This window comes from Brassica oleracea, chromosome C9, assembly GCF_000695525.1.
Source record: "Brassica oleracea var. oleracea cultivar TO1000 chromosome C9, BOL, whole genome shotgun sequence".
Taxonomy (NCBI): Eukaryota; Viridiplantae; Streptophyta; class Magnoliopsida; order Brassicales; family Brassicaceae; genus Brassica; species Brassica oleracea.
In genome coordinates, this window is record NC_027756.1 from 54,449,987 (window position 1) to 54,473,961 (window position 23,975).

A 23,975-nucleotide genomic window follows, 5' to 3' on the forward strand; every position below is an offset into this window, starting at 1 on the left:
AAGATATATATTATTATTAATTTAGACTTTAGTATAACCTTAAAATCTATTAAACGTAACAAATAAGGAAGAAGGGGGGCAAGCCTTGTATATATATATATCATGTCATAATATGGGACTTAATAAGATCGTTCTATACTTCTATTCATGCTAAACGTAGGGAACGTTTAATCAAAATGAATGAGATAAAATATATTAAAACGATATAGATTTTAAATGGCTTTGCAAGAGTTTCATTTTCCAAGGAAGATCTTTTTAGGAGACACCAATTTATCACATATCATTTATCAAATTTTGTCTCCGACTTCGAAGGACACCGACCAAAAACTGTGAACATTTAACACAGTAATACACATATGTACATGGAAGTATAAGAAAGTTTAAGACAATACTAATCGGTGAATTAACAGGTTTATCTGGTTCTTTATAAGGAATATATAAAACAAGATTGTATCATTAATATATAATACCTCGTCCAGCATGGAGATGAGCTTTGATTTGTTCTTCATATATTCTCCTCCACCGGAGTCGGAAGTGCCGCAGAGACTCTCAACCGTCGGATCAAAGAGCAAAGAAGAATCGTCTTCGTCGGTGTAAATACCATGACCCACATTACAGAACTCATCAAGAAGTATCTGTGCTGGTTTCAAGAACCTCGATCCTTTCAGAATCGATGCGTAACCAGTGAACGGTCCGAGAGGACCGGAGCTTCTCGACGCGACGGTAACGGTGGCAGCGGCTGCTTCAGCGGCGGATCTACCGAATCCGGAGTTAACAACGCCGGGAACGACTAGATCGTAAGTTAGTCTGGGGTGAGATGACAAGGACAGAGATAAGGGCTCGGGTTTGAAGACAAGAACGTCTCCGGAGGAGAGTCCGTCGTGAAAGGAATGATCTCCGGCGACGGCAACAGCGTTGGATGAAGAGGAAGAAGGACCACCAAGAAATCCCATGAAATTACTGTAGCTAGGGTTGGATATGTGGCTATTGTTATTGGAGTGAAATCCACCGGCGGCGAGATAGTCGGAGTCTCCGAGAGGATATACGCCGGCGCCGCCACCGGAAGAGGAAGGAGGATGAGGATGGTGAAAGTGGAAGTGGGAATCGAGAGAAGGAATCCGAAGTTTATCACGTCGGCTTTGTTGGAGGACATGGTAAGGCTCATAAGCATCTGCCATTGAGAAAGATGATTTCGAGATGCAGAAGAAGAAGAGAGAGGGAGAGAAGCAACAGTGGAAGAGATAATGGTGTGACAGTGAAACGAGAGTAGGAGGTTAAGAGAGAGAGAGAGAGAGGCTTCTTTTGCTTTCTTTTCGAAGCACCATCAAGTAGGTATGTATATCATCATAAATTATTTTGTCTGAAAACAAAAATATCTACGTTCTTATTATAGACCTGTTATGTTTATTGCGGAATAAATTATTGAGCATTACAGTTTTGGTCAAAGGATCATCCGTCTGATGTTTGCTACTAGCTAGCTATAGTTAATGCTCTCTCGTATGTGATCCATAGAATGAATAAGAAGTGACATGATTCTGCATATTTTTACTATAGTTATTTTGCATGATCCCGTATTATAGTTGTTTATATTTAGTTATTCGTAAAACAAAATTTTAGAAGACATTTCTTATGATAATTTTATATATTGATTTGTAAATTTAGGTTACAAATTGTTTAACCGTCTTATAGTGTACTTTCATCTATATTTTACGATTAGTCATCGTAAAGTTCACAACCCATCGGAATGTTTTTGAACGTGGTACTAATTAGTTTCGTAGTAGTCCATTGCGGTGGCAAATAGCAATTTGTTGCGTTCTATTCGGTTTTCTTACTATATCATTTATTTCATTTGTACACATGCGTACTTATTTTTGGGTGCAACAGTAACAATACACGTTAACTTGTATCTATTTTACCGCATCTATATAACTCTTGCCTCTTGGAAGATGTGTTAAACATTGGAAAAAAGACGAGTATGGAAGCGATGTATACTCGTCAAACTTTTTGTGTTCGGTAATTGATGCTGAATTTTATCATGCAAATCAGCTAGAATAGTGTAATTTAGAGATTTGTATAGATGATTTAAAGTTGTATAAACTGAAAAGTGAAAAATCCCGGGTTTGGTGGGAGAGGCTGTATTGGAAATCGAGAGAAGATGACCGGCTGTAACCGGTGACAGTCGAACAGGTTCTTTGTACAAACTGTTCTGTGTCTCAGTCTTTCACATACTTTCTGACATTTCTACTACTTTTTAAGTCTTCTTTTTGTCGTTTTTCTTCTTTTCTTTTGCTCGAATAAATACCTTTTTACACCATAAATTATAATCATACTAATCGCTCTAGTACGCGTGGATGGTGTGTCCCGCAAGGTTAACGAGAGAATCAATTTGAGCATTTCAGTTTTGTAGTATATAATCAATTATTCAATTACTACAGTTTTTTTCTTCACTAATTTTCAACAAATTACTTAGGTAAACTATATTAACATACACAGTAAACAAATTAATAAATACTAATGCGGTCACCGATGCACTGTCAGTTAAAAAGGTCAACAGACAACAGCCTTCATACGAGGATAAAAAAATTGTAAACCCTATTTCATATTTTACTGCCTTATTATTCCTGTTTGATGACAAAAATTATGCTCAGTATATAAAATAGACAATGACAATAATTACTGAGTATGATTTTGTCGTTCAAAGGAATACGATTATTATTTATGCGTTCTGAAAACATCTCCCATGGGACACAAAGATTTCATCTATATTTCACGTTAAAATACAGTAACTCTATTATAAAGTTTAATTTGCTTCAATGGTTCACTTTATAGTAGACTTACTTTATAATAGAATTACTCTATAATAATGTGAAACTAGATTTTGATCCGTCCTTTTTGAGGGCAGGATTATTTTGTAAATATATTTTTAGTAAAAATATTATTCGTCTTTAAGTTTTATTAAAGTTGTGGTTTAATTTTTTTTTACCTTCTTTATGATAAACATGATACATGTTAATTTTTTAAAATCATAACATGTTTAGTTTGTTAGAATCATACAAATTTGAAAATTATACTGATACTATCTTATTTTATACTATTCATTTGTATTTGTTTTTATTTGTAGTAAATGTATATATCTAATACATAACTTTAGCAAATTTCCAACCCGTTTTGTAAATTTTACCTTTTTATTTGATGTATTTTTTATAATTAAATATATATATTTGTAAGATTTAAGAATTTTTTGAAATTTGTGTGTCTGGTATAGATGATAATATTTTATATTTTAGATCACTATTTATAATAACTATGATATATATATATATATGATATATTGATATTAAATAATTTTAATTTCAAATTTACAACCTTTTAGCAAGGTGATAGGGTTTAAAGGAGCCATTGAAAAATGATTCATTTTTTACGTTTTCGTTTGTGCTTTACACCTTTTAGCAAGGTGATAAGTTTTAAAGGAGCCAATTGAAAAAGGATTCATTTTTACGTTGTTTATGGTTCGTTTGTGCTAATGAAAAGTTTCATCAAAAGTATTTTTAATAGTGTAATTTATTGTACTACGTAATCTAGGTAAAATCTAAGATATTTTGTCAAGATATTAATTATATTAATGATTGTTCAGAAAATATTGAGTTTAAATTATTTGTTAAGATATCTAAAATTGTACCAGAAATTTAGGGAGGTTTTTGTAGCAACCATTTAACATATAAGAAAGTGTCAATTGTTCTGTATCTTCTTTCCATCAATGTAGGAAGTTTATACAATATGCATAGATACTAAAATGTTTTCACATATTTTATGTATTTTTAAAAATGTTGTTAGACTAACTCATTAATATAAAATGATGGTTACTGTATGAAACATATAATTTTCCACTATTGTGATGCAACATAAAATCTTTTAATTGTATATATAAATATACAAATTAATCATCGATGTAAAACATTTTAAAAAATGATATTTGAGAATATTGTTTTCATCTTCATCTTGTTCATTCATATGCAGGTTTTCTTGACAAAGCATTATTAGAATAGAGGATTAAACAACCCTGAATTTGTGAGACCTTGAAGAGATCTATGTTATTGACTCAAAGACAAAAGTTATTCATATTGGCCATTCATATGCAAATTTTCTTGATAAAGCAGGATCAGAAATTCAGGGTTAAATGACTTTGAATTTTTGTTAAACCTTGAAGAGATATATGTTATCGACTCCAAGACAATTGTTATTGCCAGAGTTCTAGTTGAACGAATTGCCTTTTTGTTTATCTAGATTTGATAAGCATTGTGGTGTTGATAATGTAATACGTAGCTTTGGAAGTTTTGGTAAATTTTGGGAACGATTATGATTGTTCATATAACTAAATATTGACTAACCAAATTAACTGAGTATATTTTATATTAATGAAACACAATTTGAACAGTTCCAAAACTTAAACCGAATTGTAAATGATGGTTTAAATGAAGATTGGTTTAGTTTAAGTATGTTGGTTACCATATAAATTTGTATATGAAACATATTTTAATATTAAGTCACAACATTGTTTAATAAGCCCAAATTAAAAAGCATGTCATGGCAATTTCAAACAGTACTCTATTTTAATAGAGTAGATATAGTGTAATGTTGTTTTTTCACTCTATTATAGAATGAACCGTTGGAATAAATTTAACTATATAATATAATTATTCTATTTTAAAGTAAAATATAGAGTAAATTTTTGTGCTGGATGGTCTGAGTTATTAGAGCGAGTTAAAAAACCCCGTGAATTATAAATCTGCCAGGAAATGATTAAAAACCTCTGCTTGTGAGTTAGCAAAAATTGTATTATAAATCTGCCAGAAAATGATTAAAAACGGAATAGTAAGTTCTACTGTATTGTAATAATCATGTTTGAAATAATCATTAGATGATTTTCGTTTGCATGGGAAATAATGCGACGTAAAGCATTTGAAAATGTGTTTCGAACATTAAGCAAGTGTTTTCTTTCCTGTTACATTTATTTATATATAAAGTATTTCCTCTTTTGGCTAATTTGGACCACAAAATTGAAAAGAACCAAAGCACTCCATTAAAGTATCACAGTATATTAAAGTGCACGTAATTATTAGTTCTGCTCTTCAGTTATTACATTACATCACGGATTTTACACACATATGGAGATATACCGAGCAATCGTTCTTTTTCATAATTGCTTGGCTGAAAATAAAAAAAAATTGAAATTTAACATACTGCGATTTTATTAATTAGCTCTCTGTAGCTGACAAACAAATAGTAGCTCTCTGTATATACAATGAATCTTTTGCCTCTGTATATACAATGAATCTTTTGCGACTCTAATAGTATCATTTACATAACCATTAAATTATTCACTCCGATCCCTAGTAATATATGAACATAAATCTATTTTGTATGAAAGTTCAAAAGGTTAAAACATAATTATGAGTTAATGGCTTGGTTGGTCATAATGAAAGAACATCCCAACCACAAGACTATTGAAATTTAACTTAATATAATCTTTTGGACAAAAGTAAAACCCACTGTCTCGCTTTATTCCACTATGGTAAAGAAATCAGTCGCAACTCGTAATGCCCTGAGATCTAATAGCATGATTATCCTAACAAACATGAAAAATTGCTTAAATTTTTTTATTATTATTAAAAAGTGCACTAATCGCGGACCGCTACGTGTTAATGGGGTCCGCGAACCGTACAAGCAACAAAGAAAACTGGATGCTTATTTTGCATGCAGAAGGAATGTTGCTTGTGTTTTTGGTGGGGCTCCGGGCCATAAGCAACCCTTTTTTTAGAGGGATAAAGATGTTCTAAGAGTTATACTTCAATCGTTGCTTCCATGGCGATGATACATAAATTTCTTTATTAGAAAATTAAAAAGATTTGAAGGTAATTTGGATGATTTGATTCAGAAGTAATAAACATTACGCGAGTATGGTAATTTGAATAAAAATGTATTATCATCCATATTTTTTGGATATCAGGAAGTACATATCATTTTCAATTGCATACGAATCCTTTTCTACAAATAAGATGCTTGGATCATCTGGTAATAACCAACACTTACTTTTATAAACTAGTTTTATGTTTATTACAGTATAACTTGGATGCATACTTAAAACAAACTAGTTGGTTGTCCGTGAATTCGTAAATATAAATATTGTAAGAAAATATATATTATGATACAATGTCTCAAATTTTGAGTAATAATTAGAAACATTAAAAATATAATTTTTAATTTCAAATAGTTTGAAAATCAGTCGTAAAGTTTTTATAAATTTGATGTAAAAATAACTGATGAATATTCAGTAATAAAAAATGCTCGTGGAATTATATATATGTAATTATCACATTATTTTCCTCGTTATAATTTCGTTCTTTTTATTAAATTTTTGCTAATATTTTCCTAACTTTTTACATATGCTTTCCCAAATATTTATTTATCTTTCAAAATAGTAATACACCAAAAATCCATCTCAGAATTATTTTCAATGATAACATTACCTTATTCACTATATTTGGCTTAAATGCAAAAAAGTTAAATTAAAGTTCTTACATATTCCGTTAAATATAATCTTTCCAATCTTCAAAGCATAATTATTTATAAAGCATATATGAACATTATATGAGATTAATAATTATTATCGATACAACTATATTTTTATATAAATATGAAATCATTATATCGATTTATGTATATTGTTTAATATTCATAATTTTATGTAGTATATAAATATAAAAAGAATTGATCAAAAATTATTACACTTTCTATATTTTTGAAAATTAGCTACCATTAATTATTATTCGTAATATCATTTAGGTTATTTGGCAAGTGGTAGTAATTAGTTTTAGACTTACCTTTTATTTTTGATGTAATTTAAATAATTAAAAATGATAAAAAGTTTAAAATAATTAAAAATGATGAAAAGTTATGTTCATTATATTACATAGTTTATAAATATAAAAAAGAATTGAACAAAATTTAATATTTTTTATATTATTTCAACAATTAGTTACCATAAATAATTATTTGTAATATAATTTAGATTATTTTTCAAGTGATTTTAATTGGATCTAGATTTATTTTTATTTTAAATATAAACTAAAAAAAATTTAAAAATTATCGACCCATAAAATTATAAAAAAAATCTTAAGACTCCACTAATAATCGACATGTAAGCAAAAGTCGCTTAAGTGACTTCTCATTTAATATATATAATTTTTTTTATAAATGTTTATAAACTCGTATAAATAATTTAAACTAAGATAAAATAATTTTGTAAGCCATGATAGATAACTTTATAAATATTTTTTTTTTTTTTATAAATGACTTATCAGACATATATGGACATTATAAGACATTCATAATTATTATCATTTTTTATCTACGAATATAATATTTTATATAAGAATGTGAAATCATTATATCTATTTCTATAAATTATGTTCTACTAATTATTTTATGTAGTACATAAATATAAAAATAATTAATCAAACATTATCACCATAAAATATTATTTGTAATATCATTTAGATTATTTGGTAAGTGATGTTAATTATTCTAGGTTTACTTTTTATTTTAGATCTAATTAAAATAATTAAAATTTGAATATTCTTCAACTAATCAAATTATAATAATTTTTCTTAAATTTTCTTAATGATTTACACCTAAGCAAAAATCAATTAAGTGACTTTTCATTTAATATATACGACGATAGATAGCATATATACCCTTATTGATTTTATTGGAGTCATTTAGCACAAGCATGTTTTGCACTATTTGGTTTATTACACAACTCTGGATAATTGTGATTTTGCAAGACGTAATTCAAGCAAAAACAACAGCAAAAAAAAAAATCCAACATTTTTTATCATTTTATAGATTACCTACATCATAAATCTACAGAGTAGGAGTGGAGAGAAAGTGAGATCTGGTTTCCGACCGATGGAGGGGCTTCCACAGCCACCATCGGTCCGGCGTTGAGTTCCCCTATCTGTTTTTGGATCCTTTGCTCGATTTGATGTGTCTGTTTTGGAGAGGTAGAAAGCGTTTTTTTCCTTTTAGCTTGGTTTCCGGGTGGTGGAGTCTTATATAGCTCCGGCTCTTGTTCCCGGGGGACGGAGACTCTCTTAGCTCTGCGTCGTTGTCTATGAAGGCGTTTGATGGTTTTGGCTCTGCGGGAGTCGTTGTAGTCGGCTCGGGATGTCCCGTGAGAAGGAGACAGTGTTTTTGGGCCTTCTGGTTTTATTTCTTTTTTCTGTATGTTTTAATGGTCGGATGAGATATTGATTCGTTTGATGATGTTCTCCGGCGGACTGAAGATGGTTCTGAGTGTGGTGGCTTCGTTTGTGTTAAGGATGAGATCTCGATCTAGATCGATTGAAGATCTCCGTTGGAAGAAACAGTGATGATGAAGTGGTGGTCTTTGAGCGTCTTGCGCGGCATAGAGGCAAGGGCTTTGGGCGTGGTGGTCAAGTTGCGACGGTCATGGCACACAGGTTTCCCCCTTTACACGCAGTTGGCGGCACCTCTTCAATTAGGGTTTTCGTTTCATGGGTTTTGGGCCCAAGTAGGCTTAGTTTGCCATTCGGGTTTAGGCTTTGTTCTATCTATGTATTGTAATTGAGCTTGTTTCCTGTGCTTTAGCCATTAATAAAATAAGTAGATGGAAAAAGAAAAAAAAATCTATAGAGCAGGATAGAAAAAGCTTTCTTTGTGAATCTAGAGAGACTGTTCGCAATTTAGCAGGAGTTAATTAAAGTATACAGATACTGTTCAACTGCAAAGACTCAAGTTCTGAGTCCAATGTGATTCTCCGGTGACGTCGTCTAGATTTTATTTATAAATAAATTTCAAACATTAATACGTTTGATTTTGTCTGCACAAATCTTTTGCTTAGCGAGAATCCACCGAGTTTGCCGTCATTTGATGTAACGCCGTATCTCGTTCTTCATAAAACTCCGTACATGTTCGTTCTGGAACAAATATCTACTCATTTTCTATTCACTTGCGAGTGCACTCCACGCACACAATATTTCTTTTTGCCGTCCACGCACTACAATATAATTTTCATCAAATAAAATGACTAATCTTAACATTTTTGAAAAAAATCGTAATCGATTAGAAAAATGTAGGATAACTACGTCTCACAACACCTACAATACATATGTTACATATCAAAATATGAAAGGAGAATTATGAAAATAGAAATCAAATTTCATGGTACCAATACCATATTTTGGCATATTGAAAAATAAATCCAACTCACTTCTTAAAGTAAAAATCACATCAGTCACTCGATGCTTTTTTAAAAATTTGAACCAATATATACACACATATAATTAGAGCTCGTAAATCAAATTAGATGAACGCTTAAAATTAGATTTAATAAATAGTCATATCATCAAAAAATGACAAATCCACACCACATGTCGACGACTATATTATGTTATGTTCCATCAAATCAAACTTAGTAGTTAGTACCTATGTGAAAAGCTTACTGATTTTATCGTTTTGTAAATTCTTTCTCTTATTACCTTTTTTTTTTATCAATCTTTCTCTTATTAGCTTAGAAGTTAGAACGTAGTTTAGATAATGAATTAATGAACTACAAACAATGACACAATGAATGAACGAAAAGGACTAACTACAAATTGCACGACTTATCACACAAGTAAGATCGAAGAGAATAGTAATTAATCATGTAAAAATAATAACTTTGCTAAAGACTTCTACACATAATAAATATTACTCCCTCCGTTTCAAAATAGATGATGTTTTGGAAAGTTTAAAATGTTTCAAAATACTTGATGTTTTGATATTTTTATATTAGTTTTAATTTTACAGAAAACTGTGTCACCAATAATGTTTTATAGTTGTTTTTATGATTGGCTGACTTAGTTTTACTTTATATTTTTAATGTTACCTTTTAGGAAAAAGAGTATGTCTAAATTCTTGTGTATTCACCTAAAACATAAAGTATTTTGAAACAAAGAGAGTATTTCAGTTAAATTTATGTTAATCTTGAATAACATAATGCAGTAGTTTTTTCTAGTTGTGGTCGATTATACTCATTCTATTCTAAAATGTAAGATGTTTAGAAAATATTTTATGTTTTAATATGTAAGATGTTTTCATATTTTTAGGTAGTTTTTACTTTATCAAAATCTGTGTAACCAATCAAATTTAATAGTTATATTTTGTAATTGGTTAAATATTTTTAATTTATAGTTTCAATAATATATTTTAGATAGAAAATAATTTTATTAATAACCGTGTTTTACCTAGAACATCTTATATTTTGGAATGGAATGAGTATGTTATAAAAGAAATTTGAAAGGTTATTAGCGCCTAATAAGGTTAATAGTTTAACATTGTTTTTAGAAGTACCAGGAATTCATTATAGTTTCGTTAGAAAATGAAATACACAGAAGTTGTTTTTTTCCTCAGAATGATTTCATTGATTCAAACAGAAATTACAGATGTATAAACAGAAATACAGAGAAGTAGTTAAGCCAATGTATAATATTTTCTTTGATAAGATGGTATATTTGTTATTTAATCTTATCCCGAGAAAATAAAAAGTTTATGATGTCTTTTTTTATTTTTCAAATAAGCTTTATAGAATAGGGTCCACGAGGCAGTGGTACAGAGAACACTGTAATGACGTCATCTGTTCGGTTGCGTGACTCCTGGGCGCTGTATCTGTATTACGCCACTATCTCTTCCATACCCTTTTCACTTCATAAATTGATTTATGATTTATTTTGTTGATAGACTGGTTTATGCTATTTTAGCTAAAATAAAATGGTTGTCATAGCACCCGGGTGCAACCGTTTTTTTCTTCTTATTTTAAAATCTAAGCAAGCCCATTTATTGTTATGAGCCATTAAGCTCTATACTACGTAAGGAGCCCAATATAATTCGTCGTAGGCAGCTTTGCATCAGCTTTCAGGATGTGGAATGGGAATGCCTACATGCATGTGGAGATGTCATTGGTTTATATATTTTGATTGATTTAAAAATCCATATATTATTTATAAATTCAAGTAAAATATGCAAATCCATAGGTTTTCCTTCGGATTTGAGTCTTTGTATTTTTAACTAAAAAATCTAAACAAATCCATTCAAATCCATTATAAAATCAAATATATTAGTAAATCCGTACAATTGAATAACACTTGATTTGATACAGAATTTATGAATCATTAAATCAATAACACATGATTTTAATACAAATTTGAAAATCATAGAACCAATAACACTAGATTTAGTTCGGATTTTCAAATCCATTAAAATAAATGTTTCTCTATCATTTGCCCGATGCCATGAAGTATACAAAAATGTTTACTAATATGTTTCGTATAGCCCACATGAGAATCAACTACCAAACCACGTTCGAAACTTGAACTTTATTTTGAAAAAAAAACAATTAGGCCTTAGACGGTTAGCCTGAGCTTTTTTTTTTTTTTTTGACAACAAAAGATCAATATTTCATTAAACTGGTTCGGGGTGGTTAGACTGAGCTAACCCCGGATGAACCAAAATGTTTACATGGGAGAATTCAGAGTTTTTCATACGAGCATCCTTAGCAGGGAGATCTGCACGAGAATTGAACTCACGATGAATAAAAAAAAGGAAAATAAAGTAAACAAAGAACGGAGATGAAAGAATTCATCTAATTCTAAAGCCAAAGATGGCGAATATTCTCCTTCTTCGATCTGCAGACAGTCCGATTCAAAATGCATAGATTCTTCTCCATTGCCCATAGCAGGGACTGGAACTCCGCGTGAATGGGGGAGAGGACTTGATTTCTCCCAAAGGAACCCGAAATTGAGTTTCCGTCTTCTTGGTCTAGAACAAAACCCCCGCAGCCGGAAGTAGCCTGGGTTTATGCATGTAATATCTTTTACTTTTCTCATGCATATTTTTGAAAAATGAATTTGATTTGAAAGGCAGGTATATTTCAAACTGATTCGTTCACATCTCGAAAAACTATACTAAGCATATTGAAAAAACGAAGTTGGAAAAAGATACAAATTGATTCGCATTTAATGTAACGTCTCATTCATCGCAATGAGATATTTAGAGAGGTCAATTTCAATGCTGCAGCCGACAATATGAAAGAGATAAGGTCATGTAGAAGTATACGATAAGGATTTTTTGTTCTTTTTTTAACTGTCACGTGAAACTGATATCTTCAAAGAGCGAATGAGAGACGTGGAAGAGTCACCCAACGAGCTTTGACTCATCCTTACGTGGGTTCGTTAATTATCCATTTTGGATAGTATTTGTTTGTTTGTTATGGAGTTACTCGTAGCAAGTGGCGGCAACTACCGGCCTAAGATAAGACTGGGCCTACTTACTATTCGATAGCCATGTGTCGATCGTTCTATTAGACACCTCGAGTGGGAGTTGTATGGAAGTAACAAGATAACGGTAATTGATATTGATTCCTAGAAAAAAACTTTGTATTATACTCCAACTAACTACCGACGCTACGTTTCCTTTCTTTTTTGTTCTTCGGTAGTATGCATGTCAGCAAATATTCAGTTAGTTAAGTCATCCAAGAGATATAACCTTCCCTGCTGCTTAGAGCATCTTTATCCAAGGATACTAGACGGGTTTTTAGCGTGTGGGTCCCACGTAGGACCCATTTTTTTAAGAAACCGGTTACCAAAACTGTTCGCGGACCCCACTGACACGTGGCGGCCTGCGATTGGTTCGTTTTTAATTTTTTTTTTTCTAAATTCGAAAAAGTAAAAAAAAAAAAAAATTAAGAAACCCCAAAGTAAAAATGAGGTTTCTGGGATAATGATGCTCTTAGTCGCTGTAAATTGTTATATATGTTCAATTGTACCAGATGTCGAATTGTTATTGGCTCATCCTAGAAAAAGTATCCAGATTACCACTTAGAAGATCAAGTTTTATTTAGCTCTCACAAAGTAACAACGAATTTAAAAGAGTAAGATATGCTTTAGGGAAATTACAATAAAGCAAACTATTACGCAGGACAAGTAAATGTATCATTGCAATAAAATAGTATATGAAAATTAAAAACAAAAATCAAATATATACTTTTGATATTTCTAACTATCTCATAGTTTATTTTGTTGTCACCGTACATGATACAAATTTTCCTTATATTGGTACTGCTAAAGTTGTATTACCATAATTAGCATATGCATTTTTGGTATTTTGCTGAATAAAACTAGAATATAAACAAATTAAACATATTAAATGGTAAAACGAGTTGGAAAAAATCATATAAAACTGAAAGCAACGATACAAAAATTAGAGAATCAATTTATCTTACAATAGATTTAGGAAGCATCGTGTTATTACTATTCTATTATCATGTTCAGCTCAATAATAACACACAATGGATGATATCTTAACACAAAATCATATAAAACTAAGAACAACAATACAAAATTTAGCGAATCAGTTTATCTTACAATAAATTTAGGTAGCATCCTGTTATTATTATTCTATTATTATGTTCTGCTCAATAATATATTTATTGTATGTTTCATTCTGATAATTTGTTAAATCTCTTTTGATATTAATAAAATTATGACGTTATTAAAAAAACATATTAAATATATCAGTTACATCTATCTATATTATTATTTATGAAGTGATTTTGCTGATTTGTCATGTTCTCCAAGATTTTAGTTAATTTTGCTAATTTGTCATGTTTTTATCAGGTTTTAGCTAAATCATTGATTTATTATTTATTTTTAGCGAAGTCACTAATTTATTAATTTAAAAAATAACCTTAATGAATCTTATATATGTTAAAAATGAATTTTATTTTAATAATATTAAATTTATATGTTATATATTAAAATTTAGTTAGTTTTTCTTATTTGTCATATTTTTATTAGGTTTTAGATTTTTAGCTAGGTTATTTATTTATTATTAATTTCTAACTGATTCATTAATTTTTTTAATTAAAACAATACACTTGATGAATTTTATATATAATTAAAAAAAAATTTATTTCAATCATACAAAATTTATATGTTATATTAAATATTAAATAATTGACTCTGAGTAATAAAATAAAATTATCATTTAAAAAAATAATAATATATTCTTATATATTGTGTTGCTATCTGAAACAATATTTTTATTATAAAATTTAAAAATTAAGATACCAAAAAAATTATAATTAAATATTAGTCAACAAAAAACACTTATATAAAGATATTTTCTAAACTATTTTTAGATAGGAGTGTTTAAAAATTTTAACACAATAATAAGCATATATTTTGATAAAAAATATTTGACATATATAAATATTTTGATGTTTGATTTAACCGTCTGAAAACATAAATAATAACTTATTATGCTGGTTTTAGATTAATAAAACATAAATTTATCCCCTATATGTTATTTGTGAAACATTACAACTTCTTTTTGTAGCCACATGTCATCACTATGATGATTCTTAGAATTATTAGACAAATAAGTTGATCCATCTAATTATATAATAAGCTTTTTATTAAACTAACCATAAATTCATTATTAATGTCATTTATTATTTCCTTAAATAAAGATTACGGAATTTCTTAATGTGGGTAAAGTATATATGACAATTAATGATTTTGAATAATAAAGATCTGATAAAAAAAATGTATCTTCTATCAAATTTGTTTAATTTAAAACTATTAAAATAATTTAAAAAAAAACACAATAACCTTATTATAAAAATTTAGATTTTTCTGTATATTTTATATTTTGAATTTAAAAAAATGACTATATATTACTAAAACTCTCACATTCAAATTTTGCGATCCATGGTTTAAAATTTTTGTTATGACAAAATACAAATGATTAGAAAATCATATAAGTAAAAGTCTAATTTAATTAATCATTAAGATTTAAAATATATATGTATATATATCATTCTAAATTAAACTATACACCATATTGAATAAATAAATATTTTAGTTTCAAAATTTACTTTGAATAATTTTTTTTGATAAAAGTTTTGAACTAACATTGATAAATTTTTTTAAATTATCAATTACTATTCACAATGAAAATTTTGTTATCAGTAATTTAAAGTTTTTGCTATTAAAAATACACATGATAAAAAAAACATATGAGTAGAAAGCATCATTTAAAAAAAGAATAGACATTAATATTAAAAATATACTATGTATGTTAATATCATTTAAATTTAATTACATATCCTATCAATTTTTTAAAAAAAGATGTTTGGATTAATAAAATTGATTTATATGTTCGCACCAATTTAATTATATATGTAATAGTTACTGACTTTTAATTATTCAATATATATTTATTATTTTATAATATAATATGTAAGAACATATAATACATAAAATAAATTATATATATAATGTTTATGCCGCGCCTTGCGCGGATCTTAATCTAGTAAGTAATTATAAGAAAAGTTCATAATAATGTTGAATGTTACACGTAAACAAATTATACTATTATATAAGTAAAATAAACATGGAAAACTAAAAGATTTTAGTTTCCAAAAAAAAAGATTTGATTTGATACTTGGAAAAAAAAAAAAAAATATATAAAATGAAGGTGTAATTAGGTTGGAATCCTTGGTATATAAATAAATGAGAACTACCCACGGTTTTGTTACCCCTCTCTGTCTCTCTCAAAAAAGTTGCAATCTCTCTAACATCACAGATTCATACATACACGTCTCCATATACTCTCGCAGGTGTATGTATTAATACAATACAGAGAATTGTTGGGTTTAGCTGAAAAAGTGGAAAGAATGGAAGGAATAAAGAAGAGCGGTTCCTCTTCTTCTTCTCCATCTCTGACTTGTCAGCTTTTTGGGTCCAGAGATAATCCTCCTTCTTCTTCTTCTTCTTCTTCTTCCTCTGGGATTTTCGGATCCATTTTTGCTCCTCCTTCTAAGGTGAGATTCTTTTCTTCTAAAGGTTCGATTTTTATTTTTATTATTTTGATCGGGCGCATCTCTGTTTCTAATTCCATTAATTGCCGATTTCTTTGAGATTTTACAAATTAGGGTTTTCGAAATTGTTCTGATCCGATCATAGCAGATCATTTCGTTCTTATTCATAGTTTGCAAAGAGAAAAAAAAAAGGATTAATTTTGAAAAAGAAGATTTTTTTTTTATATTTTAAAGTGGAAGACCCCACAAAGATAAAGAAGAGTTTGTCGTGATTGGTGGCTTGGAGCACAAGTTTCTCTAATCAAAATTTGATTTTGAGATTTGATGGGGGTGTGTTCTTTTGTTTCATAAGGTGATGGGACAAGAGACTGTGACTGGTGGCTGGAACGACAAGTCCTCCAAGGCTGGTAATCTTTTGACGAAAGCCTTTGTTCTTGCTCTTTATTTCATTTATTTATTTTATTTTATAAATGGAGGTTTTGAAATGTTTATATGTGCAGGTGGTGATGTTGAGAAAAACAGATTAGAGTTTGGATCAGTTTATCAACAGGAACAACAAGAGAGAGTTCAACCTTGTCATCTGAGCTCTTCCATCTATTACGGTGGCCCTGATGTTTATTTCCAGCCTCAGAGTCAGAATTCCAGCGCCAACTCTGCTGCGGTAATACAAATACTTCATTGGTTATACTTATATATTCATGTATTTTTGGTGAGGTTTTAAAAGTGTTTAGAACTAACGTTATCGTGCTTGGTCACTGGTTATTGAAGAAAAATTTGATGAGCTATATAAGGGTCTTAGTACTAAACTTATTATTGCTGTCGTTCATTGACTGTTGTCTCTAAAGAATCTAGAGTTATCGCTCTTGTTCAGAGATTATTTTTGAACTATATTGGGTTATGTTTTTTTGTTTCGTTAGCAGAAGAAGAAAGAGGGAGGCGAAGATGATTCCGGAAGTGCTTCCAGAGGAAATTGGTGGCAAGGTATCTGATTCCCCATCTTTTTTTTATCTTGTTTTGTTTTGTTCCGTTGTCTAACTGCTCTTTGCAAACTTACAGGGTCTCTGTATTACTAAGTGGAGATCTTACTACTTGAGCCAGTGTGTTATACTACAAAGGCAGCAAGGTATTGTTGAACAATTCTACTCCCGGTTCTAAGACTGAAAAGTCTGATTTTGGTTTGGTTCGGTGTTTGATTCCGCAGGTACATAGGAAGAAGAAAAAGAATAGAGGTAGCAGTGGATTTCAGTTGGTATTAGTAAAAACTTTATTATTACAAAAAAAGTATGAAGAAGTTTGTGAGGTTAGATGCAAAAGACCAGGAAAGCTTGTCTGGGGGTGGGAGGGGGGGTTTGTCGTGGTTTTAGTGATTAACCCGACCGGTTCAAGATTTAACTTTCCGTAGAATATGAATAAGACAGTGATATGGTTTTGTAAGAAAACTCTAGTAAGTTTCAAGTTTCCATGCATATAAATAAAATCAACTGTTGGTTCTAAAGTTTCATTGAAGGAAACAGTTGTTATTTTGCTATGTATTTTTTGAGTGATGGTGTAGTTGGTCTGGTTAAATCGGTTAGGATTGCTATAAAGGTTGTTGTTTCCCGGTTCTTTATACATTTGTCGTAGTTCTTGTTCCTTTAGTCTTTTTTTTTTTTTTTTTTTTTTTTTGATCAAAAATTGAAGCTAGCCTAAAGATTTGATTTATTCGTGTCAACAATACTCAAGATTGCTGATCTATCTGTATTCATGTGTGCAGATGGGATCGGGATCAATCCCCAACAGTTAAAAGGAGAGACTAGCTCGAAGTAGAGAAATCCGCAGATAACCTTCACTTGAATCCTTGAAACCACAGTTCGAAAGAGCTTCGAATAGTCTGAACAGACGTTGAAATATCCTAGTGAAAGGGGTTGGAAGAGGGGTGAAAAACCGATTGAGGTTACAGAACCCGTCAAACGAAAGAGAACAGCTCTACAACCGTCTATGTTGCTCCGGGAGACTAGGTGAATCTCACGAGATCCGGGTAGCAAAAAGATCAATAAGCGAGATGGTGAGGCGGTTGAAACTTTTTTCATCTCCGATTCCATTGATAGATTTGGCTTTGAATCGAATAGAATGGTTGACAAGGTCGGAGGGAGTTGTCGGACGGAGCCTTGGTATCTAAGTCTTAGATGCCTGCAATTTGAACCACCAAGGAAGCTTTCCGAAGAGACTATGTGAATCTCGAATAAGTCGGAAAGCAAAAGAGGCCTGAAGTGCCTGTATTTGGAAATAAAGAACCAGTATAACCTTAGGGTCAGGGTCGTGATGCTCTTGGCGGTACTCAACGGGGGGATGGAAGCTGAGGTGAGGGTGAGAACTAGGACTCCGATATTACCGTATCGAGACCTGTTGCTCTCAACAGAACCTAAGCGGAGCCACAAGCCCATTACAATTTGAATATCCACTCCAATAGATCTGTGGGATTGCACCCATCGTTGAGGGTTCTTGACCAAAGTTCGAAACGGTAAGGAGACATGACATCTAATGGCTAGCTCTAGTGAGAGAGAGAAGCAAAACAAAGAATGCTCAGGTTGTGCTCCAAACGGGGACCTAGGTGGTGCGAGGAAGTGTGCAGATCCGGTGAGTTCGAGCATAGTAGATCTGGCGCTCCTGCTCACCGTGATAGGGTGAGCGGTGACGAGGAGAGGAACAGGGGAGGAGGCGGCGACTAGGAGAAGATTAGATGAGTTGACGGCGGCGACTGGATCTGAAGAGACTGCGATGTGGGAGGCGAAGGGGACGAGAGCACGAGAGATGAAGACGACGATGAACTGCAGAGTTGATGGTAACGAGTAGACGGCGGTACAGAGAACCCGACGCCGGCGGCCTGAGTCCCTACCGGCGTCGAGAGATGAGAATGACGACGGCGTTGTCTTTCATCCACTTTTTTAAAAGAAAATCCTGATACACTTCACAACTTCAAAGCTAAAAATTCTGATCTGTTTATCGTCTCAAGACTCCTTTTCTGTAACTCTCAAACCCAATCTTTCCAAATATCATACAATCTAAAAGCTATACACACAAGCAAGAAGAAGAAAGAAAGGGAACACTAGGGAGGAGAAAGTAGTAATAATAATAAAAAAACAAGAACAGAACCAAAAGCAGAGACTACTATTCCAAGTAGTTAGAGCATTCATTTTCAAATCCCAGGATCAAGGTTCGATACATTCAACGACTCCTTCATGCATTTCTCTAGAGACAACCTCTCACTCGACGATGAACGGCTTGATCTTTCCACCTGAATATCCTTCAGTCTTGGTTCGTTCTTTGTTACATAAGCCGTCAAGACCCTTTTAACGCTGCTACTGTGAGGAATCTTGAACCTTGAAGGAGACGGCGGCACTGTTGTGACTGATGTTCTCAGCTCCGCTTTTGCAGGAGAGTAGCTTGGTGTTGTGTAGGTTGTAGCAGACAATGCATTGTTCTTAAGAGCGTCAGTTCCGTTGTTACCTAATGTTGTTGGTATCTGATCCGATGAGTGTCTTGTAAGATCATCAACAAAAAGCAAGTCATCGATACGTGCGACAATGTTGAACGCTAAGCTCTCTAGAACTCTCGAGTAGCTTTCCAGAATCGATTTTCCAATGTCCTAAAAACAAAAGAACAAGATGGAAAACTGTTTAACCACGAATTTAATCAAAAACAGCAGAAAGATTGGGGGATCTCTAGAGAGAAAGCTACCTTGTTGTATTGGATTTTGCTCATGTCAAGAGCGGTTTGAGGGAGACCAGGGAACCGTTGTTTTAAAGAAATCAACAGACTTTCAGCTCGATCAGCCATCAACTCTAGCTTCTCTCCATCAACCATTAGTTCCTTCACCATCTCCCACGACGTTTTGGTATTAGTAGCTGGTTTTGAATTAGACCTTTTGTGCCACAGGTAGATGGATGACTCGACTCGGTTAGCTATCTCTATGGCTTGGTGTTCAGAGGATAAGTCAAGGCAATCAAGAAGATATTCAGGTGAGAATTGATCTGACGAAATGTATCTGTAGATCAAATCACCGAGGCATGATCTTCCTCTCTGAAAACATTTAACAAAAATGCAATTTACAGTTTAAAGATAGTAGCTGAATATATATTGTATATTGATTTGTTTTCTATTATTACCCGTGGAAGAGATTCGAGATATGATTCAGGGATCTCCATGTCCGCGAGTGTGATGCTGTTGATGGCCATAGCAGCTTTTAGTATCTGATTAGTGCAGTCTCGTTTATGCTGCAACTGTTTTCTTGAGTTCTCTTGCAAGCCTCCTGGTGAAACACGTGGAACCGGTAGCCACCATTTGTCTTCTTGTCTCTGAAAAGATTTTCGAAAAGAAGATGATCCGTCTGCTGCTGATTCGTGTGCCACGATTCCTTGGTCGACATACCAAAACTCAGTCTCCTCAAAGCTATCTAATATCTCCTGCAAAGAGGTAAGGAGAAGAAGATGAGGCCTTTGCTACAACTCTAAAGAGAAGCTAGAGAGGTAAAAGGGGTTCTTACGAGAAGCATGTTATCCAGTTTTCTGAGAGCTGGGAGGTTAACATAAAGGTCTGATCTTGGTCTGCAGGTCATTATCTACAAACAATGGCATCCAAAAAGCTAAGAATGTTTGCCAAATCCAAAAAGCCTAACAAATCCAAAATCCGCAATAAGCTAAGTACCTCGAGTTTGGTTCCATCAGGGAATGTTTGCCAAGTAGGAGTCATCTCAACAATGTGATCACTGACACAGAGAAGCCATTCCATTTCTCGTCTCCACATGTCTTTCTTCTCCTTAGGAAGAGGCTCTAACCTCCATAGTTGCCCGAACAAGGTAGCTTTATTGTTTACAAAGTCAAGCCTGTCAAGATCTGTCGAAAGAAGAACTAAATCAACAAGCCACGAGAGTGATGGTTTCACATACCACAAAGATTAGTGATGGCGTTAGAGATGGCAAGAGCAGTGCAGACGCCATTTCCAGAACCAGACATATCTTCTCCAAGTAGTAGCTTCGAAAACCTTTCCTTCATCATCTCAATCTCTACATTAGTCAGAACAGCATTTTAAATTAAACTCCAAGGGGTACCAAAGGTACGAACTTTAAGACTGAGAGTGTGAGTGAGGAATAAAAGCAAACAGTTGGTGGGTGCATTTGGACGAACCTGAGACTCTTGATTGTTTGGCACAGACGGGGCGAATCTTCTTATCTCCGTCGTCGACATTCTTCTTAGCTGTGAAATCCTCCGTAGTGCTAGGGCTTTGTTCCTCCTCCTCTCGTCTGATTGTTTCCGATATCAGAAAATCAGAGCTGCTGCTCTCTCTTCTTTTCTCTTCTACCTCTCGCATGTCGATTCTCAACTTCTCCGGCGAAGCACCCATTATCACTACGCCGGTCTCTCTCTCTCTCTCTCTCTTTCAACACAGTCTTCGATATCTAAACACGTGAAGCCAAAACGCTCTCGAAGGAAGGAAGGAAGGAGCCTCACTGGATATTCTCGTGCTTGAATCGCATTACCTTAATGAGCTCTTTCTTTCTTCAATCGAAGACTTGTGTGAGTGACGAGGCTCTCCTTGCTCTCTCCTCGATCTCTGCATCTTCAGCTTCTGTTTTAAAAACAACTACTTTATCTCTCTCTACGCACAAGTTGATTAACTATTATTATTAATCTTCGCGTTAATTGTAAACTAATCCAAATCGATGACGACAACATCCTTCCTTTTAATGTTTTTCATTATGGGAATCGTGTGGTTGACGGTATCCCCTCCGGTTTAGTTTTCTTCTTTCTTTTTTTGGTTATTTATTTCTCTCTCTCTCTTTTTATTTTTTTATTTTAAGGTTTTGATTGTGATTTGTTAACCACAAAATATTAGAACTACGTATTCTACAATATTTTTTTTTCTTGTTGGTAAAATGTATTCTACAAGATTTGTATATTGCATTCTATAAAATCATAATTGATATTTTAAGAAGAAAGTCGCATTCATCAAATGCTAGTTCTTCTAACAACAATTTGTATCTACTTGTCACGTTTATTATTACTCTTGAACATTCACAAATGTTCTTCTTGTTGGTGTCACTATTTTGGTTTAGGCCAATTGGACCCGACGTCTTCACTTGGACTCCTTACGAAAACTCCTTATGGATTTATATCACAGCTTCAATTTTTATTATACTTTGTGATATCAATTTTTTAAATTTTGTAAAGTTCGAAATTAGAATAACTAAATAACAAGGATAGAGAAAGTGAAAAGTAAGTTACAATTTCGACTGAATTATATCAATATATCTATATACTCTAATTCTAATTTTGTCAGATTTTATTCTTGTACTTTGACTTATCTGATCATGTTATTAGATAACTCAAAATACAAAATATTTTCTATTTTCTTTTTAAAGGTTAAAAAGCACTGCATCTGATTTAAAATAGTTTGAAATATAAAGTTTTCCAAATTTCAAAAGTGTTAATTTAACGAAGCATTCAATCCAGAACAATGAATGCGTCATCTCGTCAAGGTAAATATGAAAGAAAACACATTCAATACGTGAAAAGCTGATAAAATCCGATATCAATAATTTTCTTTCTAACGTTCAAAACAAAAATTTGTTTCGATGTTTTTGTTTTACATTGCTACATTTATCAAGTTCAATAAATGAATGGTGTAGCGTATAGGCTCTCCATAGTGACCACAACTTGGTCCAATCCTGAGGATAAAAGTAGAAAGTGATGCTTTGTCTTTGGCCAAACCTAACCATAATCTCCAACGGTTTTTTCCTGCCTTTGCGTATATGTTACGATCGAGTGGTCACACCTGTGTTTTATATTAATTTTAATGAAATTGTATAGAGTTTTTTTTTTTCTTGGGTAAAAATGTTAAAATTTATTACCATTTTCTTTTTTTACAGAACTACATAGAAACATGGAGAAGCAGATGCAAAATATTTAAACTAAAACACCTACTCAGCCTAAGCTATACAAAGAGAACAACTACGAGCAGAGCAACAAAACCATAGGACACAAACAAATCAGTACGACCACTTGCCACAAAATATGGAACCACTGTGAAGCACAAGACCTGAACCCGGTAGATTTGGCAGTACCCGATGATCAGATCTAAGAGAATGGCTCCTCAAGAACAACTCGCAAAAGACATCTTAACTGTAGCCACCATGGACAGAGAGCAACACCCGAGCAGCCTCACTCGCATAACATAAGACGAGCATTATTGCAGAGAGGGGACAACAGAGTAGCCACGAACAACAAGATAACCTATACAAAACGGGTTGAGAAGAAGCAGCCACTCTAAACAAAGCAGTCCGGAGCCATCGCAGTAACCGGAAGAACACATCCACTAGAAACGCAGATCGCCCGGGCGATTGGTTCTAGTGCTGGGATGACGTGTTCAAACCATGGTAATCCGAGACACAACCTAACCGAATGACCTGTTACATCTGATAATTCGATGTAAAAGGTTGTAAACTTGTAAAGATGGACTTGCGAAGATAAGTTAAACGTTTACTTATATTCAGAAAAAGTTAAACGTTTACTTATGCTTAGATAAGATTTTTATGGGTTTATAGAAGTTTCATATTTTGTTTTCTGGGGCGCTAATGTTAAGAAGTTCCATATCTTGTTCTTCATGTTTGCAAACTCTAAGACCATGGTAAATTTCACACAAGCTTTTGGGTTAAATTACACAAATTTCTTTTATGTGTATATATATATATATATATATATATATATATATATATATATTTTCATATATATGAGACCTGGCCGTAGTTTTTTGGGTGTAACTGGCCGTAGTTGAGATGTCTTATAAAGTATAAACTATATGTCTATGCATATATTTTAGATTGAAATACACACACATATATATATATATATATATATATATATATATATTGATAAAGAACTACATATATATATTTGGCATTTTCAAGTAGCGTCGTTAAAGATGTAGAAATGTCGAGCATTTCAAACAACTTAGTTTTTTGTCTCTTTGTTTTCTATCAATTGTCTTATTGTACGTCGTT

At 32.2% G+C, this 23,975-nt stretch overlaps 3 protein-coding genes across 5 annotated transcripts in view; 1 reads left to right on the top strand and 2 right to left on the bottom strand.

Moving 5' to 3' along the window:
- Positions 1 to 1,332, bottom strand: part of LOC106312940 (BEL1-like homeodomain protein 9) — a 3,971-nt gene extending 2,639 nt beyond the window's left edge. Inside the window, exon 1 of the mRNA XM_013750645.1 lies at positions 471 to 1,332. Coding sequence (XP_013606099.1) covers positions 471 to 1,178 — 708 coding nt within the window. The 5' untranslated portion in view covers positions 1,179 to 1,332. The remainder of the gene's footprint in view (positions 1 to 470) is intronic.
- Positions 1,333 to 15,614: 14,282 nt separating this feature from the next.
- LOC106318685 lies at positions 15,615 to 17,572 on the top strand. 3 transcript variants are annotated; one of them, XR_001265350.1, is made up of 6 exons: positions 15,616 to 15,943; positions 16,293 to 16,347; positions 16,441 to 16,601; positions 16,858 to 16,921; positions 16,997 to 17,063; positions 17,142 to 17,572. XR_001265350.1 is itself a non-coding variant. In XM_013756773.1 (5 exons), exons 1-5 carry the CDS (start codon positions 15,797 to 15,799, stop codon positions 17,011 to 17,013), a joined length of 444 nt encoding a protein of 147 aa, XP_013612227.1. In that variant the 5' UTR covers positions 15,615 to 15,796; the 3' UTR covers positions 17,014 to 17,064. The 3 variants fall into 3 exon arrangements, 1 of the variants encoding a protein (XP_013612227.1); XR_001265351.1 differs by having other exon boundaries at positions 15,618 to 15,943; positions 16,861 to 16,921; XM_013756773.1 differs by lacking the exon at positions 17,142 to 17,572 and having other exon boundaries at positions 15,615 to 15,943; positions 16,997 to 17,064.
- Positions 17,573 to 18,871: 1,299 nt separating this feature from the next.
- Positions 18,872 to 21,319, bottom strand: LOC106318684 (rop guanine nucleotide exchange factor 7). Its single transcript, XM_013756772.1, has 7 exons — positions 21,103 to 21,319; positions 20,865 to 20,981; positions 20,624 to 20,778; positions 20,463 to 20,537; positions 20,086 to 20,382; positions 19,658 to 19,999; positions 18,872 to 19,565 (listed from the first exon to the last, which is right to left on the bottom strand). Exons 1-7 carry the CDS (start codon positions 21,317 to 21,319, stop codon positions 19,116 to 19,118), a joined length of 1,653 nt encoding a protein of 550 aa, XP_013612226.1. The 3' UTR covers positions 18,872 to 19,115.
- Between the last annotated feature and the right edge of the window lie 2,656 nt (positions 21,320 to 23,975).